The 22,501-nt window shown below is 44.6% G+C and overlaps 4 protein-coding genes across 6 annotated transcripts in view; 2 read left to right on the forward strand and 2 right to left on the reverse strand.

The window, feature by feature from the left end:
- Window positions 1-7,379, reverse strand: part of raph1b (Ras association (RalGDS/AF-6) and pleckstrin homology domains 1b) — a 38,578-nt gene extending 31,199 nt beyond the window's left edge. For all 3 annotated transcript variants that reach the window (XM_083937920.1, XM_083937921.1, XM_083937919.1), the window contains exon 1: window positions 7,162-7,379. The gene's annotated coding sequence lies outside the window, so the exon portion shown is untranslated. The remainder of the gene's footprint in view (window positions 1-7,161) is intronic.
- A 2,246-nt stretch (window positions 7,380-9,625) lies between these two features.
- On the forward strand, window positions 9,626-12,475 carry LOC310964799 (T-cell-specific surface glycoprotein CD28-like). The gene is made up of 4 exons (XM_083938065.1): window positions 9,626-9,861; window positions 10,977-11,312; window positions 11,404-11,552; window positions 12,245-12,475. The coding sequence occupies exons 1-4, from the start codon at window positions 9,783-9,785 to the stop codon at window positions 12,356-12,358; spliced, it is 678 nt and encodes a 225-aa protein (XP_083794191.1). The 5' UTR covers window positions 9,626-9,782; the 3' UTR covers window positions 12,359-12,475.
- A 778-nt stretch (window positions 12,476-13,253) lies between these two features.
- fastkd2 (FAST kinase domains 2) lies at window positions 13,254-17,925 on the reverse strand. The gene is made up of 11 exons (XM_083937721.1): window positions 16,821-17,925; window positions 16,625-16,728; window positions 16,415-16,523; window positions 16,173-16,296; window positions 15,920-16,059; window positions 15,646-15,818; window positions 15,289-15,452; window positions 14,936-15,172; window positions 14,681-14,777; window positions 13,664-13,778; window positions 13,254-13,458 (listed from the first exon to the last, which is right to left on the reverse strand). The coding sequence occupies exons 1-11, from the start codon at window positions 17,457-17,459 to the stop codon at window positions 13,315-13,317; spliced, it is 2,046 nt and encodes a 681-aa protein (XP_083793847.1). The 5' UTR covers window positions 17,460-17,925; the 3' UTR covers window positions 13,254-13,314.
- A 271-nt stretch (window positions 17,926-18,196) lies between these two features.
- On the forward strand, window positions 18,197-22,501 carry mdh1b (malate dehydrogenase 1B, NAD (soluble); the record flags this gene model as incomplete). Its single annotated transcript, XM_083938010.1, has 10 exons — window positions 18,197-18,218; window positions 18,298-18,410; window positions 18,481-18,615; window positions 19,470-19,612; window positions 19,725-19,893; window positions 20,313-20,661; window positions 20,771-20,912; window positions 21,364-21,539; window positions 21,623-21,762; window positions 22,484-22,501. 10 exons carry the CDS (start codon window positions 18,197-18,199, stop codon window positions 22,499-22,501), a joined length of 1,407 nt encoding a protein of 468 aa, XP_083794136.1.

Below are 22,501 nucleotides of genomic sequence, written 5' to 3' on the forward strand. Positions count from 1 at the left end.
CATCAGTAGCAGATGACTCCTCATTTAATAATCTCTCGAAGGGGATCACCACCGGCATTGAAGGGTGAGGGGTCGAGCTGACTGACTTAAAATATGCCAGTGACTCCTCATAGCCTAAAAGCCGGTCATGGTGCCAAACTCGGGGCCAGATCTCCATCCAGTCACTGAGTCGAGTGTGACACGTGGGCCGAAATAATCAGGAATCACTAGAGAGTGAAAATCAGCGGAGCAGAGAGAGATTAGCAAGCTACTCAGCCACTAACTTAACCCGTAGACTCATTCAATAGAGGCGCGGGCTCACTCGCAGAGCTGCCAGGGCATTAGTGAATGAGATTTGGCAAGAGGCAACAACACAAGCACACACACACACACACACACACACACACACACTCTCACTCACACACACAGAGTTATTTTGTGAGATTAAGCCTACAGGTTTGAGTGACTGTCAAGGGATTCTCTCGCAAAAAAATGTGTCAATCCGCTTCCACCACGGCAAGCACGGCTGTTTTCACTTGGATTCTTTTTTGCGTTGTAGGTCACCGACTGAAACTCGAGATTCCTTTAGTGTCCTACATGAACCTTTGGTGCAAGAAGAAAAATGGAGCAGCCTGCCAACATCAGGCTGTACAGTAAACGCAGAGCACAAGCTTGAAGCCAAGTGTTGGGAAAAAAAAGTGTGACTTCCAGACTTTGGCAGCAGGGAAAACGATGAATGACCTCAATGTTTCCAAGCTGTTGTATTTCACATGACATAAACTGCACCGAGGAACGTTTTAATGGTCGTCATAAACCTCTCCCTTCTGTCCTCTCCCTCCATCTGATACTTCTTTCCTCTCAGCGAATTACATTTTTCACGTTCTTGCTCGAGGATTTTTCCACTTCCCTTTCCACTTCTTTTCGGCAGCCAGCTCGGCTGTAGGGTCACCAGGGACACAGCGATGATTGCTGAAGACCCTTGTTGCTCTGAGTGATGTCACGATTTTGAACGGCACTTTGGTATGAACAAAAAGAACCGAGTCGTCCTTCATCTGCAGCGCCAGGTTCATGCACGCAAGCGATTTACATTTCCCTCTTCCTGTGGCTGTGACAGTGAAAACAGCAGCAGACGTTACACCAAAAACACACCAAACTCGCTTTTAGTGTCACTTTAATCCAACATTCGTGACAGGCAGGTGTGCATGCACAATGCCTGATTAATATTCACAGATAACTAGTACCCCAGGCCCTTAAAAGGGTATATAAAAAATGTTTTGAACGGCTCTTGGAAAGATACAGAGCCATGAAATCCAATCAAAGGACCATGATTCCCATCACTAGTGGCTATTGCCTTGGGATATCATGAACAGGCGGGCTGCTTTCCAACACCCTCTCGTTTTCTTCCCTGAGGTTTCACCGCACGCTGAAGCCGCCTGGGTAGTGTAGCTACTTCTTACAGACATGAGCTGGGGTAACTTTCATGATTATGGGTGAGAGTGTAGTTAAAGTCTAAAGGGGGGGGGAAAGTAGGCCACAGTGCATATTTAATGGCAAAACAAGCCCCAGATTTTGGGTGTACTGCTGCTTTGTGGCTTGAAGTGATCACAGTGAACACTTGCAACAGTTGGAAGATTTAAATAATGTAAGGCCGGGCCTGTTTTCGCTTCAGTGTATGTGTGTTAGGTACATTTCAAGAGGATGACAGCTTAAATCCAGCGCACGCTCAGCAGGTCTGGAATCTATTTTCTCTGCGTGGCAAGATATTTGTTTGTTTTCGATGATTCAGGCATACGCTGCTGCTTTTATAACCACGTAAAAACATGACAACCCCCAACCCATTGTGATGCTAACCGTAGGACGGCATGATCTCTGTAACTGGAGCCGTAACTTTCTCTGAAGGTCTTATAAAGCCGCGATTGTTAGTGTATTCTAAGTGGTATATAAAACAGAATCCTCAGTGGATTTGACTGGAATGTAACCAATGATTAGAAAGCAACTGTACAAGCATAAACATTTTTGGGCCAAGCGGCAGGCATTTCACAGGGGGGTGAGGGAAAACAGTGCAGCTCACTTTGCTTGCATCTGTGTTTGTATGAAGGACTGGAAGTGTTGCCAGAGACTGCAAAAAAGGCAAACAAACATCATCTCTGCCCCATGAACACACAGACACGCAACGTGCCGTTATGGTTTCATGAGAACTAGCTGAACTCTGATCGGACAGGGGAGCAGAGCGGGCACAGGCCGTGCTGATGTTTATCCCAGGCTATAACACACTGCGTGATCTGCTGCCAAGAGCTGGACATTTAATTCAATTAGGGATGCAAAATAGCACATGAGAGCAATACAGAGAGTGGGGAATAAATCCGCTTTCTCCTTCCATATCTACGTCGTACACCAGACAGATCATACATCACCCTGTCAATAGTGCATACTTTTTATACAGCCGCATGTACTGTATGTTTCCCCTGAGTTAGCACTCTGTGCACTCTTAACTTTCTCTGGAGCGCTCCTGCATGCCTCAATCATTTTGTGTTCTCTCCATTTCAAAAAGACCCATTATCCATGGCCCCCCGCTCAATCCACACAAGACAGTCCGCCTCACCCATCAACCCATCCCGCGACTGTTACGGCGAAGCTTTAACCGGACTGAGTGGTGGATTACATAGGCAGGTGTGGCAGAGAAAGAAACATGAAACCATAAATCACCGCCTTCACTCCTCCTTTCGGTTCTGCTCGCGGACACCTGACGCGGCTGCTGGAATTCTAGCTGAGAATTCCCACTGGGATGAGATTCCCTTTCCTAACCTTGGATGCCGAGATCGATTTCAGGGTGATAACTGTGTAACTTAAAGAAAGGTGCACAAAAAAAACCCCACTGCAAAGCGCCTCAAGGCTTCGACGCAGGTGTTGTTCATGCTGACGGCACATGATGGAGACTAACAGTCCAGACAGCGCGTCTCACAAAAGACCCAGTCACACAGGGTCCCCCGTTTCCTGTCACATGCACTTTTACGTTACACTGACCCCCTGCAACAGTGAATGGAACAGACCATCTGTAATACAGTAGGGGGGGGGGGGGGGGGGGTCCTCATCAGCGGCCCAGCAGTGAGAATCAGCCACCTGCCATTGTCAGAGTCACACTGATTAATAGCTGCCTAAGCTGCTTAAACACACAGTACAGTGAACGAGGAATAGCACACAAAGGGACAATTAACGAATGAACAATAACGTATCATAGCAGATCCGATAACATGCAGCAAAATAGGTCAATAAGTGCATCCAGACCCGAAAAATAGTGTCTCCTTAAAATCACGCTTTAAAACAAATGAGGTTTGTTCCTTTGAATCAAAACGTAAGAGCTTATTTCCAAGACCCACACTTTTCTACAGATGCTTAACGATTATAACGAAGGACCAGAAGAAGAAGTTTCTCCAAATACAGTAGCCTCTTTAGGCCAGAAAGCAATGCAGCCACAAAACCGTATGTTGTTAAATGAGTAAGGGATGCAAATATCAATTTGTGTCCACATGAAAACTCACACCTGCTCACTTCATCTACAAATTACAACCCTCAGTCAGATGCAACAGGTGCAGACCCCTTCTCTGATTAAAAGGTTTTCTGGAAAATGCCGCATGCAGGAAAATTACAACAATCCCATACTGAACATACTGAAACCCCTCCGTATCTCTAGTTTTCTTTGTGGTGTGTGTACGCGCTTGAGTGCACCTGCTGAGCGAGGACCCAGATCGTGTATTGCCCTGAAAAGAGAGGAGTCTGCCCTCCTTCTGCCTGCTCCGATCAGCGCTGCAGCCGGGGAGTGGAGGCCTCATTGTCCATACACTGGTTTAGCACGGGGCTGGCAGACAATGTGACACACCTTCACATCTCTACACCTTCCACATAAGAGAGTAAAGAGCACGTTTATATTCAAGGCTCTGCAGCCTTATCCTCACTTCACTGCTGAATAAACAGAAATCAATCATCGCAAAAGAAAAAGCTGCATGTGGACAATTAATTTCCTGTGATAGAGGGCATTGATATACATCTGTATGTATGTGCGAAAAGGCCAACAGGAAAAGCAGCTCTCTATCTGAAACACGAGAGGTTACGCAGGCTACGGGAGGGCTGGTTAGCCATTTGTCTTTGTTTCCAAATGGCAGGGGCAGCTGCCACCAAAGGTCAGCAAAATGTTACCAGAACAAGGCCCTATAGAGGCCGGGACCCCGCGCCTGTGACAAGGGGGTGGGGGTGGGACACCCAGGTGGAAAGACACATTTAACACACTTACTCTCTCATACGACACACCCGCAATGTGGCATCTTGTTTGGCATCAAGGAGTCGGGTGCTGCTGCAGCTGGTGGCTTTTTGCAGTTTTATTCACATCATCCCAACCCGAGCAAAGGTACGTCCTATCCGTGGAAATATCAGGTTACACTCTCCCCTCCGGGTCTCCATCAGCGTGTTGAAGGCTGTGTTTGAAGTGCCACCCCCCCCCCTGCCCTCCTTTACCCACCTTTACCCCCCAGCTGTAACACAACCTGGGTAAACTTACACCAACCACCTACACCACCACCCCCCACCACCCTGACCTCGTCTCTGGAGCTTTTGTGCAGAGCAGACTTGTGCCCAGGGACATGGGTGGGTGGGTGGATGGATGGGCGGAGGTCAAACGCGGCTCTCGCAACTCGCACGGACAGACCAGCAGCGCGCAGGAGGCGCTCACACACAAACCAAGAATAGCTTTCTCTTCTCTGACAGTCTCATTCCTCAAGCCCCAAAATGTATCTGACAACTGTTTTTCTCATCTAATCAAGTACATCGCAAGGAAACCAAGCGTACACAAGAACGAGATGAAAGGCAGCAGAGAGACGGAGGGAGGAAAGCAGAAGAGCTTCTTTTTAGTTTTCTTCCCTTCTACTTCTGGCAAAACACGACAGAGTGGATGGATGAGAAAACCATGTTTCTGGTTATGTATTTTGAGCTCTTCCAAAATATATATATGCCCGCTCTCCAGAGGTTCTCTTTTTAATAGCTGCCAGTAAGAAAGCTGACAGAGAAAAATTCCTCACATGTGCTTTTAAACAGGAGCAGTGAAATGACACGCTCTCGTCTAACATGTGTTTTACCTCCGTGGCTGGAAATTTAATCCATGACTGAGCTTTTTATGACTGAGCCGTATACCATACCGCATGAATGCAATGACTTCAGGACTTTTACGTCTTCTGAGCGAAGGCCCTGTGTGAGGGGCCGTATTGTGCGCTACGTCTACGACGACAATAATCCTGCTGCAATTCAGCCACGGGCTCAAAACAAAGTCCCTTCTACCGTCAAAAACAGAGCAAATATTTTTCATTTTACATAACCAGTTGATAATAAAAGTTCTTTTGTTCATAATGGGACACGGCGCAGGAAGCCGAGGCACAACAACAATACACAAAAGGAAGAAAAACAACATACTACAGGGTTTTCCAGATGTCCGTGTGGCATCACTCATTCCCTGTCCTCTTCGAACTCAACGGTGAGTGACATCTGACTCTCATGCAGACAACATGACAAGCTTAGAGGCATCTGCCCGAGGGGGAAGCAACCAGAAGGCCAGTAGTTATTTTCATCCCATTAACTTAACTGTAAGCGAATGGGCTGCATTGTTGCTGCCTCCATGCCCAGAATAATGTGCTTCTAGTCTGGTGCTTTGAGGATGCAAATCAAGCGCGCCTTAAGGACACAGACAGCCTATTATAATGCCACTGTGGGGAATAAAGGCTGGGCCAAGTGGCTTTTTTTTGTGCGTTTGTTTTGGGTATTCACCCCTGAATAGAAGAGATACAGTTAAAAAACTGGCCTTGGTATTAGTGGAAATAACACTCAAAGGGGAATGCTTACTGGGTGACCATATGCTCTCCAGCCAGGCAGTGGCATGGTGTGCAGCCCCTCTATAAATGACCTTTGAACCCCTCCGGGTCACTCTCTGTCCAGTCCTCAAAGTAATTTTGGTCAAAAGCAACTGGACGGGGTTATTTGTCTAGGAAGACGTTTCACCTCTCATCCAAGAGGCTTCATCAGTTCTGGATCTCCACACCAGTTAGTTGGACCAGTCCCAGCCTGGTCCTGGTCCTGGTCAGATGCGTACATGAGCGGATGAAGCCTCTTGGATGAGAGGTGAAACGTCTTCCTGGACCAATAACCAAGTCCAGTTGCTTTTGACTGAAATTGCTTTGGGGATAACGACGACCTGGACAAATGAGAACATCCACAGGCTCTCTGTCCAGTGTTTAAGTCTGCAATCTTAAAAAGGGAATTATATCTTGTTTATTCTGGAAAAAGCTGTATTTCTTCTACTTTAAATAAAGTAGCAGCAAAGTATAAACACAATACGTTTTGTGATTTGAAAAAACTGATGGTCACAGGGGCTACGTCACCGGCAGCGTCATCCAACAAAGGGAATTAAAACACAGCAGCAGGGAAGGAGGTATTTAACAATGAGCTCAGGTCAGTCACACTAACATGCATTAACACTTTATTATAGGGATTTAAAGATGTTAAATATGGCGTTTTTAATAAATGCACCAGCAAGATAAAAACATTAGCAGGATAAATGAAGGGGGAGAAAAAGCATCGGCCATTACCAACAGAACAGAACAGGGTGGAGACTGAACACATCTCCCCTCCGCTCAGTCAGATGCAAAGGGAGGACACGCTAGGTTGGAAAAGCCTTGTGGGCAAAGACGAGAGGTTTTGTCAACATAACCAACAACACAACAATAGGCTCACAGTTCAATCGCCTCTCCCATAAAATAAAAAAAGCCGCTGCTCTTTTCTCCCAGCCGGCCCAAACGCTGCACGCCCTTTCTCCCCCAAGAAAGGGATTGTTCAATGGCCGCAAAGGGGGCTCCCAAACCCCCCATTCAAACACACAACACACACTCTTTTCCCCCCCTATCATCCACAATAGCGTGTTTCCTAATAACAGCGGTGCTTGTTGTGTGTGTGTGTGTGTTGGTGTGTATGGTAAACACACACGTCTCCTTTCTCGAGGACGCATCCGAGGATGGGTTGGCATGGTGGGTTATTTTTTTTCTATCCGTGGTGGACATTTTTAGTCTGTTAAAATGCATTTATATAAGGTTAGTGTGTGTTTTAAATGCGTGTGGGTGGAAGAGTAAAAGAAAAAAATCCACTTACAGTCAAAATGGGATTCACAAAGAGAGTCCTCCCTCTCCTGTGGTCTCCAGCGGGAGCGGGGGCCCCTTCCCTCGGGGAGAAACGGAGGAAAAACTCCGGGTAAAATAAATGTTTTTCTTGTATCTGTTGTTTAAAAGACGAGTGTGGTTTAAAAACGGCCCGTTATCCTCATGTTCCCGCGGGTCGCCTCGTCTACACACACCAGCCCATTCCCTCTCCCGGAGCTCCTGAGGAGACACGCCGCGCGGCTCCGTCGTTTCCTGTCCAGCCCCGAACCCACCGGCGCTGCCTTCAGGGAACCTCCGGAAATATCTTATACCAGGGAGATCGCAGAGAAGAGTGAATGGACTAGCTAAATACCAGATGTGAACACGGCACACTGGGAAAGAGATACATTTAAGGGTTACCCGAGTTAACCAATTGACACATTTTAGCTCACTTTTCTGCTCATTAATTGGTTTTAAAAAAGACAGAAAGATTTAGACCCATGGAAATGGTGGAGCAGTGAAGGCAGCACCAGTGTCTAGTAGCTATCTCCTTAGTCAGTGGCTGTAAATAATTAATATAATAATAATCATCATCAGAATAATAGTATAATGTAATAATATTAATATATACTAAGATGAGTGTCACATTTAACCACGATAGAGGTCTGTGGGGTTATTGTTGATGCTCTCCTAAAGCCACCACCACCAGACAAAAGGGACTTGTTCCAATCCAGATTAGGAGATTATTGCGTGTTATCCATATGCACACATTGCATTACTAACCCGTCAACCCCCCCCCCCCCTCATCCATTTTTTCTAAATCAGAATTACAGACATTTTAGAAAGGCGATAATCCCCCACTTTACAATCCCATGAATCTGTCACCATGTGTTGCCAGACAAAGTATTTTCTACCCTTTTTCGGTCTCTAATCCGTGCTCTGGGCAGCTAAACCTGCATGAAACAGCAACATGCATTGAAGCAACGTTGTTTATATTTGCAATTAATATAAAAGTGTATCTGAATGGCTGTTTTCCTGTCTTGCAGCAGCAGAAGTAAGTCCAAATAAAATGTGTTGTTGCCATCTAGTGCACACAGAGCGATGTTGCACTCTCAACCCAATCCCAGTTTGTGCATTCAGACATGGGGGTTTTAAACCAGAATCCACAAAGATTGAAACTTGTGTAATAGAACAACCTTCCTACAGCTGGTATTGCACTATCTCTGTTCTTACTGACACATCCTAACTGTGCCTTACTCGATGACTCACTGAACAGAGGCAGTTTCTTCACCTCTCCCAGACGCATGTTCTCTGCCAAGCAGCCTCTGGGCTACACCTGTCTCTTTGTAAACTAATTACACTTTGGCAGTCACACAAATGTCAGTTTAAACCTGTTGGGCGCTTCTCGTTGTGTTTAGTAAACCTTTACACATGGTACACTGGGTCGTTGTACCTTTGGTCACTCACTCCACCTGCAACACACAGCTACACAGCAGGAAATCAATAAACATATCACAGAGTATTTTCCCACACTGTCCATTTGCAGTCCATGTTGATGTCTCAAATGGTGTTTTTTACACCCAACATTTGGCACAATCTTCTCCCTACTATTCACTCTGACCAGAGCTTTAGAAACAAAAGGGCCACATATGAGATCCTTTCTTTTAGAGCAGGGCTGCCCAACCCTGCTCCTGGAGAGCCACTGTCCTGCATGTTTTAGGTTTCTCTCTGCTCCAACACACCTGAGTCTAATGCTCTGCTCGTTATCAAGCAGCTGAAGCTCGTCACAGGTTTGAAAATCTTTAGACTCAGGTGTGTTAGAGCAGGGAGAAACCTAAAACATGCAGGACAGTGGCCCTCCAGGAGCAGGGTTGGGCAGCCCTGTTTTAGAGCAATGGATGCCAACATAAGAGGCATAGCAAGAGGAGTGAAAGGAGGAGGAGGAGGAGGAAGAGCATAACCATCTCTGATGAAATCCGAGCAACTTACTATTTTTTCTGCCTGGAGACTAAAGATTAACGAGCACAATCCCCATTTCAATTCAATTCAAAAAACTTTATTTGTCCCCGGGCCGGGGGGCAATTCAGGGCACACAGAGCAGCAAATAACGATAGTGCAACTATACAAAAACATTTTAACCTATCAAAATCATCTGTGTGGCCTAAACCTCTCCTGCAAGCCGTGGCTTTTTGAGCACAAAATGACATTTGAGAAGAGGTAACATTGTTTTGAAGGCTATCTGAGAATATGAGGTACGCTTGATGGGAACAGAAGAGTCTTCCTCCTCAAAAAACACATTAAATTAAACGAGCACTTAAGGTCACACACTCTGGGAGAGAGCGGAAACTTACGAAGAGGGGGTGTTTTCTGCCACAGGATGTTTTCCCTTATGAGAGGAAGTGAGAGCCTCAGTCACTGCAGCACCGTGGGAGTGCTCTAATCAGAGGCACCGTGAGGATATGATGCATTACAGTCAAAGGAGCGCGTGCATGGAACCGAGGTTGATGATATCAGAGTGCCGGATCAAATCTTTCTGCCGCATGCGATTACTGTAGTCTGCTGAAGGAGCTCGAGGTTTCAGGTGATGAGGGAAAGCCTTGAGGCAACGTGGCACTCTCGGTGTAAAAGATCAAGATGAGAGCTTGCTGGATGTTCATGGTCCTCCTGAGCTGCAGGTTATCTCACGCCACCAAGTCTCAGACCATCTGCAAGGGTGAGTTACTGCAACACATACAACCTAACCTTTGGTAAATCATATACTCATAAAGATTGGTATGCAGGCGGTAGATGGATACTAGTAATCTGCAAGAAATAAGTATTACAAGAACTTGCAGGAGACTATATTGTGCATGTGTGGGACTGTTTGGTTGCTGCATCAGTGTATTTAGGGGGCTTATTGTTAAATTGCAGCAGTGGATAGGTAGCGTATGCAAATAAAACATGGACATTTGATTCATAAGGGACACAAATGTGTTCCTCTGCAGATTCTAGTGAATAAATCCTCACCTCTGGGCTGTTAATCTGTTGCTAAGTGCGTAGGATGTAACGTATAGTCTCCTAATGCTGGCTGAATGTGTAATTAATGTGAACCTGCATTTACCAGAGTCAACAGAAGAATACCAAAACAAAATATTGCCTCAATTTTGGGACAATTGTTGTGCACACAGAGCGCAGAAGGTGTTCATTTCAACACCAATCCATGCTACAAACAGAGCGACACACCACACCTTGTGAGTGGCATACTTGAGTCAGTCAGTGGCTGACTCAAGTATGCCACTCACGAAAACGTCAGTCTTTCATGCGAAATGTGAGGCTGAATAAAAGTAGAAGTAAATAGTCTTAGAAGTGCTGCTATTGCACAGATTCTGTGTGGGGGTGGAGTTTCTGTGAAGTGGCGACTTTGAAAGCCTTTATTTCAGTGGAATTAGATGCATACACAGCAATCTTTGCAGGAGGTGTTGCTGTCAGGAGCTGTTTCCTTTGCAAAGGTGTTCACGGTGGTTGGAGACAAACAGGCCTCCTGGCAACAACAAGTGCAACAATTCTAGTGAATGAATCCTCACTTTTGGGCTCACGGGTGTGGTGTGTCACACCGTACTCTACGGGGGTCTATGTAAATCATAAATAAGTCATAGAGTGTGGTCTATACCTACTCTGTAAAGTGTCCTGAGATAACTTTTGTTATGATTAGGCACTATAAATAAAATTGAATTGAATTGAATTGAACAATCAGCCACTGTAGCCCTCTGCTTACTGTGTCTCTTTGCCATATTGTGTGTAAGATACATTTCTACATGCACCCTGAATCCCCGTCCTTTTGCTCTGTAGACACGCTGAACATCCTCTGTGTACCCGCCGGAGACAATGTGTCCGTGCCTTGCCCAAAGTTGACCGACGAAGACGTGACATTTAACCTTCTGAAGGAGAAACAAGTGATCTACAACCATACGTGCAACCATGACAAAGATGGACCAAACTGTAAACCACCCTACACCAGGATGGGCGTGGAACTGCGTGAGAACACAGAAAATAAGTCAGTCAGTTTCCTGCTCACCGGAGTGAACGCCAGTAGCTATGGCATCTACAAATGTGACGGCATCGTCATGTACCCTCCTCCCTTAAGAAACGTACCGAGTACTTTGTCGACTTTGGTGCGTGTCAAAGGTAAATAGTCCTAAAAGGTGCGCAGGTTTTAAAGCGTATGTCATTTGTGTGCATACAGTGCAGTGCAATGAATACTTCCTGTTTCTTCCAGGACACCAATGTGACTTTGAAAATAAAGAAAACCCAAAGACTAAAGCAGGTGGAGATCAAACTGATGCATTTCTCTGGCTCTGGATTCTGGGGCTCGTGGTTCTTAGCAGCTACAGCCTAACTGTCACCATTATTGCCGGCATCATCTGGGTGAGATATTCCTCCAACACATTCAAACTAACACCAGAGGAGAACAACGTAGAGTTTAATGACACGGACACATCCTTCTTTGGGTCTTGGGAGATGATCTTTTAACCAAAAGAAGTGAATTTAAAAATGTAAATTCAATCTGTTTCCCCCCATTTTTTTTAGAAAGTGAGTTTTAATTAATTTAGTGATCCTGTTGTGCCTTTTGAAACTCTGCATTTATGTGTTTTTCATTCGTTTAAAAAACATTTAAGTCCCGGTTTTCCACCAAGATGCTCTAAAAGTGTTCACCAAGAGTTTTCTCGCCTTCCCAATGAAACTCTGTTTGAGTAGATGTTCCATATTTCTCCATGTATGGTTTTACACATATTTTCTTGGCCTGAATAATCAGCAGAGTCCAAAAATTATTAGCATCAACCTATAAAAATCCCACCCGTGTAACCATTAAATGGCCACATGTAAGCTACATTCATTGATTTCTTTATTTTGGTGTCAAACTCACAACACTTACATTTCCGTTGCAGCGTTCAAACATTTAATTTCATTTAAATTAAAAAAATAAAATAAAATCTGCTACAAAAGGCTCCCTCCCTTCCTAAGTATCTCATAGTCATCCAGCCAGATGAAATCAACACAAATGGAGTTCCTTCCACTTAAAAATCCATCTCTTCTGGTAAACTCTATCTCTCTTACAGGTCAAGTGGAGAAGGTCGGATTCCCAGAGCGACTACATGAACACCAAACCCAAAGCACCCAGGGAGCGCAGAGGGAAAAGAGGGGTTCAAAATCCTATACCACGCCGCTTCTGATCACCCTGTGCACCCTCTCAACATTTGCACAGCTCTCCCGTTAATTACTGTAAATAACTGAAAGTGAGGTTTTCTGTAGTGCCATTCCTGTCGTCTTGTCTACACAGCAAAAGTAGCAGTTCCTTTTACAGTTGTGTCTGTGTGGGACAATAAAAAATACAACACACCCAACTTCCTGTTCTTCCTGTTCTCAGTTGATCTGTAGCTGGAACCCCTCTTTGCGGTTGAAACAGAAGATGGTGTCTGAATGAGGGGATTTAACCACATCCAGGTTTTTTCATTCTCAGCTAGTAAACCTGTGGTCATATGTAAATCACGAGTGGGCGACCGCAATCACCAAATATAAAAAGCCGTTAAAGGCCTCCACAAACTATAGTGTCAAAAAATCTAAATCTCATGCAACCATCGACATCACAAATCTCTCTCCACGCTCTCGTTTCTGAGAAAACAGGAGTGAAACGGAGCGTGCTTTCAGAGAGTAAACATCACTGATGAGAACCAGATACAAGGAGAGGCGAACACTTCAAACAATAACAACGCGCACCATTTCCTGTCCTCCTCATCTACAGTTTTTTATCCTTGCTCAGGCGTTCTGCAGACGTGGCTGCTTCAAAGGGACTCCACCTTCACCTTGCTCACCTTGCAGTTTCTGTGCACTTACTGCAAGCGTACGCACTGCTTTTATTGGTTTCATTCAGCAGTGTGGTCTTACTCATCAACAACCACAGGAATCAGCAAGATTAACATATTGTTTCTGTTAGCTTTTGAAGCCATTTTGGAACAGATGAATATGATAAAAAGAGTTTTTCCATCCTCCACAGTAACTCCTCCGATGGAAAATGACACTTTTTTACAAAGTGGGGAAGGGAGCACATTTATTTATTTAAACACTCTCATACATTTATTCCTTCTCAATTGTTTACAAAGCTTTTAATGGCACAACAATGTCTGTGTGATCATGCCTGCACGGGTTCGGACTGCTGTAGCATCTGCTCCACTTTAGGTTGTGTGTCCGATGCTTGGAGTTCTGGAAATATCCGTCCCCTGAGGAACGCCGTCCTCTCTTCCTCGGGAACCGCCTGCACCTCCTGCTCCATTACCTGGAAAACAGGATTAGGAACACGTCAGTCTTGCCCTCACTGATGCACTAATTCCTCATTTAAAAAAATATATTCTTTAGAAATTAAGCATTCACTTCTGAAAGGAACATGTTTTATTTAAATGTCTACAGCAAAATGTAGAAATATTATTCCGACATTTGGTAAAACGTCAGTATCTGTAAATGTGATGGTCTCTGAGTCTCACCAAGACAGGGTTATATCCCAGGATCTTCAGATGGCGAACCTTGACAGCCAGGGAAGCGCGGGGATGGGACGTGCCGTAGCAAAGATCAGAGTGTCGCGCCAGAATGACTGCGATTCTAGGACATGAAGACAAGGCGTTTCTCAGCTTTAAAAAGGTCAACATTTGAATCTAGGCACACGCATGACAGGGTGAAAGTGGTGGACCTGAAAAATAGAGCAGATTGTGGCTTTCTTTAACTGAGAGCATTTTGTACTTCTGACTTATTCTAACACACACTTAACCAACGAGGTTTACTCAGTAGTGTTGGACCATTTGATTCGTTTTTTTATCTGTGTTTGTGTATATGCAGACCGAGTTAAGATCAGGTGTGAAAAATCAGTACATTCTACATCATCAGCCAAAATGCACCAGCAGGTTCCATAGAAATCTAATTAGTAATAGCACTGAATGACTGATTCTAGACACTCTGTGTGCGATTGGGAGAAAAATAAAGCATGAGATTTGATTCTGTACATGTTATATGCATTATTAAACGACTCCGTAGGACCAGGAGTAGAGCTGAACAAAAACACAAATAAAATAGCACCAAGAAGAAGACATCAGTGCAAGAAAAGCCAATTTCAAAAGTTGTAAATAAACTAAAACGGCACATATGCAACTTTATGAAATGTTAAAGCTAATGTTAGTCATTTTTTGTTTAAAGTGCTTGTTTAAGTGTTTTTCTCCCAACAAAGTCTTTTGAGTTTCCCATTATCATTTCTTAAGCAGCATTTTCAGACATGGTTTAAGTGGCCCTGTGTGTTGAATACAAGTATCAAACCATGAGGAGCTTGTTATGTAACTGTTTTTGGTTGAAGTGTACGCCTGACATTGTCAGAACAGAACGCCCAAACATCCTCTCTCCCTGCTGACACATCACCAAACGTGACATAAGCACCTTCAACCGAAAACAAAATACAACTGCAGATTTCTTCAGTGTCAGTGTGGTGATGTATCGACTGCAAACCGAAGTCTTACCTTTGACTGCTCTCTGCTGGAGAACGCTCTTCTTCTGCACAACTACTCGCTTCCGTCACAGTGGTTTGGGATGGCAGCGGTTTGGTTATCACACCATCTGGCAGTCAACACACACAGGCGCTTGCTAGCATCACAGCTTCAAAACCAGCTAAAATTGTGTCTGGTAGGCATTTTCTTTAAATCTGAAACTGTTATAAGCACTCACTACGTGACAAATCACTCAGTCGCCTCTTTCCTCCAATATTCTGTCTTTACCTATGACGTAGAGGTTCTCCACCACCACCATTTCCTGCAGCATTGTGTCAGCCTCTTCTCCCAACACACTCTTCAGACTCCCCGAGAGCCACTGGTTGACTGGTGGACTGCTCGTGACGGGCTCTCCCAAGAAGGATGGGGGGACTGTCAGGGGCTGAGGGAGCGCAGGACGGTCAAGACGGAGACACAAGCCGACTCTCTGAAACATTCTCTCCTGGCTAGAGAGGCCCCTAGGTGCTGAGGAGGGACAGAGGAGGTTCACATGGATGAAATCCACAAACCCAAGTATGAGGGAAATAAATGGCAGACAAAAAAAAAGAGAGAGATATGTAGGAGTGACTCAATGATCTTACCTGTAGCTTTAAACTTCTCCAGTGTGCTGCTCTGCAGGAGTTGCTCCAGTGGTGAGGAGGGAAAGTGGCCCAGTGCACACAGGTGGTATACAGTCTTTAACAACTCAAAATGGGACATCTGTGGCAGATAGGAGTCCAGAGCCCGGGTGAGACTCTCCAGGAACCTGGAAACACACTCATGTAAGGTATGCAGCATCTAACTATTTAAACATATTTATTTATTATTTCTGGACAATGCACATTAATGAACATAAACAAAAGTACACGTAAATGCGTAAATGCCAGATTGTAGCCCGGGGGCTACATTCCATCTGAAGTCCATATGATACGAAGTGTTGCCCCCTGTGTGTGACCTACTGTTGTCTTTGGTCCCGCAGGTCATAATTCAGAGAAGAGTACACTTTGAGGACACACTGGAGGTCTTCAAGAGTGAGGACGTCTGGATTGGCGATCATCTTCTTAGTAAATACCTCCATTAAGGCAGCGGGACAGAAGGCGAGGTGCCCAAACACAGACAGGAAGAGGACCACCTGAACAGAGAGGAGGACACACTTAGAATAATGTCACTGGGTCCCTGTAATATGGGACCTTTAACATTTCACAAAAAGGGGATAGCGGTCTGTTGCAGCACCTGTTTTTTGTTCCATATGTCTATCGAGTCGGCGATGTGGTCTGAAATGCTGTTAAACAGATCCAAGTCTCTGTAGAGCATCTTCCTGTAGGACTGCAGCACTGCAAACAAGCTTTTGAAGGAAATTTCATGGAGGTTTTCTACCAGAGGGGAAAGAGGTGGAAAAAAGACGGATAGCAGCAGATTGGTAAAACTTTAAAATAGGTCTTTTTATGAGTAAAATACAATATCTCAAATGTATATATTTTTTTACCTTTAATTGTCTTATTGCAGATGTCCAGCAGCGGTTTGGAGTAGAAGCCTGTTGTAGCCAGGGTGGAGATCATGCACTGGGCGTTGGGAATGGTGAACTGGCCTGTCATTGATAAGGCCTTTCTCTGGAGGACACAGTGCACAGAATGAGTGTCAGCGTGGAATGGATGAAAAAATACGTATATTCAGTGATATGAATATTAAATGTGGTAAAAAAAACAAACAAACACAAGATAAACCAACCGTGAGTTTCCGTTTGAGTTCGACTGGAGCGTCTTTCCCCAACAGACGCATCATTGTCTGGAGAGCGGCGACATTCTTGATCTTAGAAAGACGGGCCTCAACTACCAAACTAGAACACAGACACAATAAACATGTAGATTGATCTGGAAGTATAAATACATTGAATTCTGATGCTTAGATCTTTGGCGAGCCTGATTTGATAATCCTTACCTCATGCCCTCTTTAAGTGCAACAACATTGGCACTGTCCTCCATGTGTTCCAGACAGGTGGTCAAGATGGACAGACCCTTCTCATCAAAGTCATTCAGATTCTCCTGTTAGTGCACGATAAAAATGTATGCGGATAAACAACCAGACAAAAATATTTCCAGTATGACAACATGGTCGACGGTGTTTCACTGCCTACCTGACAGGCTCGGACAAAGGTCTGGACCACGCGGCTACTTTGGGGTACACCCAGTTTGACCATACTCAGGAGTGAATAGGCCATGTCCTCGCTGCACATGGATGCCACGTTCCTCATAGCCATTTGCAGCAGCTTGTCAAAAGCAGGATGCTCAAACATCAGCTGCAGCTCGTAGCGCCGCTGCTCATCTGACATCTTCTTAATGGTGGACCACATGAGGGCCAGGCAGCTGCTGATCTGTCCGATTGTGGGTGTGTATTCACAGGTGAGGTCTAACACATCTGACGGGGAGCCACAACGCTGCAGGTGGTCCGAGAAAGGTGTCCGTTTATACCCTGAGGCTGCCTCATGAGACTGGGTGTCATGAGCCAGTGGAGGAGAGCGATGCTCCTTCTCTTCCAAGTCTTCATTTTGATTCCTATTCTGTGTGTAAAACCTCACTAAACTAACACGAGCACTATCTAGGGATGTATGGCTTTGCCTTGCCCTTGAGTCCCAAACATGTGGTAATTTCTGACTGGGGAAAGATGTGTCTTTGATTGGTGCTGTAGCCAGGAGACTGCGCTGTTGCCATAGAGACCTGCGGCTGCAAAAGCGCAGGCCCCATCTCATGACCTCCTCTGTCACCCAGACAAACATGCTTCTGTGTTATGGGTGACACTAGGGTGCCTTAGTTTCAGCACTATACTTGTGTGGAGCATAAAGCAAACGTAACTACGTCAGATGATATTTACCCAGCAAATTGAGTAGTTAGGTAGTAAATAAACGAATGATTACTCAATCAGCGTGACGTTAATAAATATCCCATTACAGTTAAATGTCAGTTATGTAGTTAGTGCAAATTAAGTATTAACGTTAGCTGCCTACAAGGTCAACAGTGTCCCCTTCAAATTATAAAAACACTGGCTAGCTTACATTAGCTGCGGTTAGCTCAATGACCTACCTACCTTATTACTGTAACTGCAGCCGCGGGAAAAAATACAAATAACTGCCCCAAAGAAATGCATGTCACCCGCTAGACCGACCGTGTGACATTAAAATATGTTCACCGAAGAGACAGGGAGCTAAACGCTGTTAAAACTTGACGACCGTGTTTACTAGCATGTGCTGCTCGGTGCCGTGTGCGCTGCCATATGTATTCCCCCCGTCAACTTGGTACACCACGCACTGTCAAAATATAATACTAATAATAATGTTATTTTGTGAATGTGAAATCCCTAAAGTAAAATCAATATTATAGTTAGTAAAAAAAAAACTGTGGACATTTGAAATCATAACACGTCCTTGTACTGTTTGTTTGCGGGTTGTTTTTACTACACGGACTCAAATGAGCGCAGCACCCGTGGTTTCCTAGCAACCAACGCCGCCAAGATATAATGGCGAAATTTGTGCTTGCTGGTAAAGCTAGATTTTTACTCTTTATCATTTACCACCTGTGTATACAAACATAATAATTCTACCATTTTAACCTCTACAGGCAAAACAGACTGTCCACATTACGCCAAAGCGGAACTATTAGCGGACAGTCTGCAGAGATCTCTGCCAAACTTCAGGATCCGGAAGATCTCCATCCTCCCACAAGAGTGGAAGGTAACATTCTTCATTTTTCGTGTTACTTATTTGTCACCTCAACATGTGACTTCTTGTTTGTTTTTGACAGGACTGGCTGGAGGCCACCTGCGAAAGAAATGGATGGAAACACGAGTGGTCCCCTTTGGTTTGGAGGGAGCTGGTGGACCAGGGAGGGAAGGGGATGCTCTTAGGGGGCTTCAGTGACTTCCTGGAGCATTGTCAGGTAGGTTTTCTAATTCAGTTCAATTCAATTTGATTTACAGAGCCAAATCACAACAAAGGTTATCTCAGGACACTTTACAGAGTAGGTAAAGACCACACTCTATGACTTATTTATGATTTAGACCCAACAAATGTTCTATTTTATGCTCATTTCCATGAAAACTGGTCCTCAAACAGTGGTATTCAAGCTCTCTCTGGTGGTACTTGAAGGAATCTCCAAAGTAAAATATAAAGGAATATACTCCTAAGAAACTTCTTAAACTTTAAGGATCCTTGAAATGCAATTTTAAATCAGTTTAGCATTTCCTGTCATGTTTTGTTTCTGCAAAGTTTCCAGCAAATTACCAAAAAAATAACCACCCCTTTGCAACCCTAGCTGTGATAGTTTACCTCCAGTGTCTCAACCACATTTTAAGAATAACTGGAAGGTAGGAAATCAATGACACCTCTTGGTATGAGCCGAATTACGAGCTAAACTGTAATTACAGGAAAGTAAGCAGAGGTAAAATGATTGGTTTGGAAACACTGACATGTCAGTTCTGATGCTACAGCGTGGCTGTGGCTGAAGACAGTCAACAATAAATAATCTTCTGATGAGGGATAAACCTTTATGTGTGTAGCTGAACATCAGTCTTAGTGGTGGGACTCGAGAGAGCCTAATATTTTCTGAGGCGTTACGTTATGTACAAAGTTTGAGAACCACTGTACTAGAGCATGTTTACATGCTTTAATGGTCAAAACCACATTATTTTTCTAAGGCAAAGCACTGTAGCGACACTTTCTACTTATATATAATACAGTTGTGACATCTCAAGAGTATGAAAGTGCCAATCTCTGTAATCCCTGATTGTGTAGGACTACTACAGCATCACATCAGACATGACTACGGATGTAATGCTCAATATTGCAGCAGAGAATCTGGAAACCAAGATGAATCTGATTGTAGAGGAGCAGCATCGTGTCAGTCTTATCAAACCCCTTCACATATGGATCAGCAGGTGGGTTCGTCTGAAAAGCCGTAAACCAAAGAAAGTTTTCATTTTAAATGTTTTATTCTTGTGAAGGGTGTGTATCAGCTGACCGATTGGCTGTACCTCCATACCTTTGCAGTGCTCTCAGCCCGACCTGCCACTTTCTCATCCCCAACCTGCTCTCTGCTGAGGTGTTCCCTCATGTTTCTGCAATCAGCCTCCACCTACTGGACCTGGAGGGGGACGAGGAGGGTTTGCAGTGGCTGAGGATGGAGACGGAAGAACTGGCACTACCTCTGCTCCATCAAGTATGTTGTTTTTTATAATCATTTTATAAAGTGAAGGAACTCCTCAGGCACCCTCCGTTCTGGTACCTCAAACACCCTCCCAGTCCCAAGAACCAAGCTCCGCACCATGGCTGATGGGGCCTTTTCCTCAGCTGCTCTGAGGTTATGGAACGCCCTCCCTGACCACCTGGGGGCCCCGCAGACTACACATGCTTTTTAAAAAGACCTTAAAACCTTCATGTTCACCAAAGCATTTTGCTAAATGTCTTTCAGATGTTCTCGTTTAAACGTATTACTTATTTTTCGTTCTACCTTTTTATATGGTTTCTATTCTGCTCTGTAGCACTTTGAGATTGTTGAATGTAAAGTGCAATACAAATACAATGTATTAGTATTATTAAATATAGTAGAAGAAGCCATTTAACCATATGTATTCACAGGTGATCATTCACACAGATCTGGAACAGGCTTTCCAGGAGGCGGATGTGATTTTACTGCTGGATGAGCAGTGGTCTGATGACAGCGACACAGAGAACGAGGAGGAAATGAAGAAGAAAACACTGAAGAGGGTCTCAGACAGGTACAGAGAGTACGGACAGCTGATTGACACCAGGGCCAACAAGGAGGTGAAGGTGATTGTGTCTGGTGACTCCTTTGTCAATCTGAGATGCTCACTTCTGTTGGACAACGTACGCTCCGTTGACAGCCACCAAGTTGTCACCATGGCGACTCAGCTGGAGAACAAAGCCAAGGCCATCATTGCAAAGAAGCTGAAAGTGAGGACCTCAGGTAGGGCATTCTTTCTCTCTCTGTACCTACTGTGGATTCCCACTGCACTTTCGCATGGTTACTTTGCATGATCTCTCTCTCTCTCTCCCTCTCTCTCCTTCTGCCCTAGATATTACAAACGTCATCGTGTGGGGCAACATCAGTGGTAGTTTCTACATTGACCTGCAGAGGGCGAAGGTTTTCAACTATGACGGGGCGATCAAAGGGCCAGCTTTCTTTTCCCAACCAGCCAAAACCATTCTCCACGACAGGTTTGTTTCAATAATAAAATGATTCAATATGTAATAAGGAAGATGAAGTGCTCTTTAAGGGTCCCATATTAAAAAGAGACAGGCACTAAAACGGAGCGCTACAGGTAAATCCAGACAGACAGTATGAGAAAAGAATGTTTTAGGAACATTGTGCAACTATGAACCTGAAAAGGAGCAGAATATGGACCTTTAAACACTTGATCAATGGCTTATTTGATTATATATACTTGGTTGTATGCGCTGTATTGTTTAACTCTACCCACCTGGCTCTTTTCAGGCTAAACAAACACCATGACAAGGTCGAATATCAAATTACAAGACTGCCAACCAAACCATACCCTGCTGTGACTCCAGTCCGTGCCAATGTTGATTGCACAGTACATCTGACTATTCTAATCAAAAAAACATCCTGTGCCGGGACAAAAGCCAACACTCTCCTTCTCTCTTCCAGGAAATGGTTGGAAACAGACTTTCAAGAGCTGGTGCGTTGTCAGCGTGCAGCGGTGGCCTCGAAGACCTGCAGAGCAGCTGCCATGTCCATCACCAACGGCATCCTCGCTGTCCTAAAGGCTTGGAATGGCATTGGTGGTCCAGATGAGGTCTTCTCCATGGGCGTACTTTGCTCAGGTGAAGAAACTACACGACCTCAGACGTTGATTTTAGCAGCTCTACCTTGTGTTGAAATGTGATTGTCTTTGGCTACTTTTTAGGTTACTACAACCTCCCGGATGGCATCGTCCTCTCAGTCCCAGTTACTTTCACAGAGGGCAAATGGTCCATGCTGTTTGACCTGACTGTGGGAGACGAGCTGAAGGAAAGACTTCACCTCTATGCAAGTGAAATCAAGCAGGTATGGCAAGCTGCAAAAACAAGAAATCATTCCATAGCTTCAATCTGCCGTTAGCATTTAAAGGTCCCATATTACGCTCATTTCCAGGTTCATCAGGTTGGAATTTCAATTTTTTTTTTTATAAAAGGGGCGACACGGTGATGTGTTGGTTAGCACTATTGCCTCATAGCGAGAGGGTTCCTGGTTCGAATCCTGATTGGGGCCCTTCTGTGTGGAGTTTGCATGTTCTCCCCGTGTCTGCGTGGGTTCTCTCCGGGTTCTCCGGTTTCCTCCCACAGTCCAAAGACGTGCACGTGTTAGGTTCATTCATTACTCTAAAATTGCCCCTAGGTGTGAATGGTTGTCTGTCTCTGTTTGTCTATATGTGCCTGTGATAGACTGGCGTCCTGTCCAGGGTGGACCCCGCCTCACGCCCGATGTCAGCTGGGATCGGCTCCAGCCCCCCGCGACCCCGACAGGGACAAGTGGTTGAAGATGAATGAATGAATAAAAGGTGCTAACAGAGGTGTTTTTTTCTTTTCCAGGAAAAAGAAGCTGGATCAGAAAGTTGCATGAGCATTTGAAATAAAGACAGTTGATAGATGTTTAAAAAAAAATCCCCTGCTGACAATTTAAAAAATTTTAAAATGAAAGGAAATAATTGAGATACACTCGAGTGCCACGTCTTTAGTTTGTTTCAGTTTGTTCTTTTATTCTCTTACTTCCACATGTGGTGTTGCAGTTTTATTTGACCAGTTAA

This window comes from Echiichthys vipera (assembly GCF_963691815.1).
Source record: "Echiichthys vipera genome assembly, chromosome: 23".
Taxonomy (NCBI): Eukaryota; Metazoa; Chordata; class Actinopteri; order Perciformes; family Trachinidae; genus Echiichthys; species Echiichthys vipera.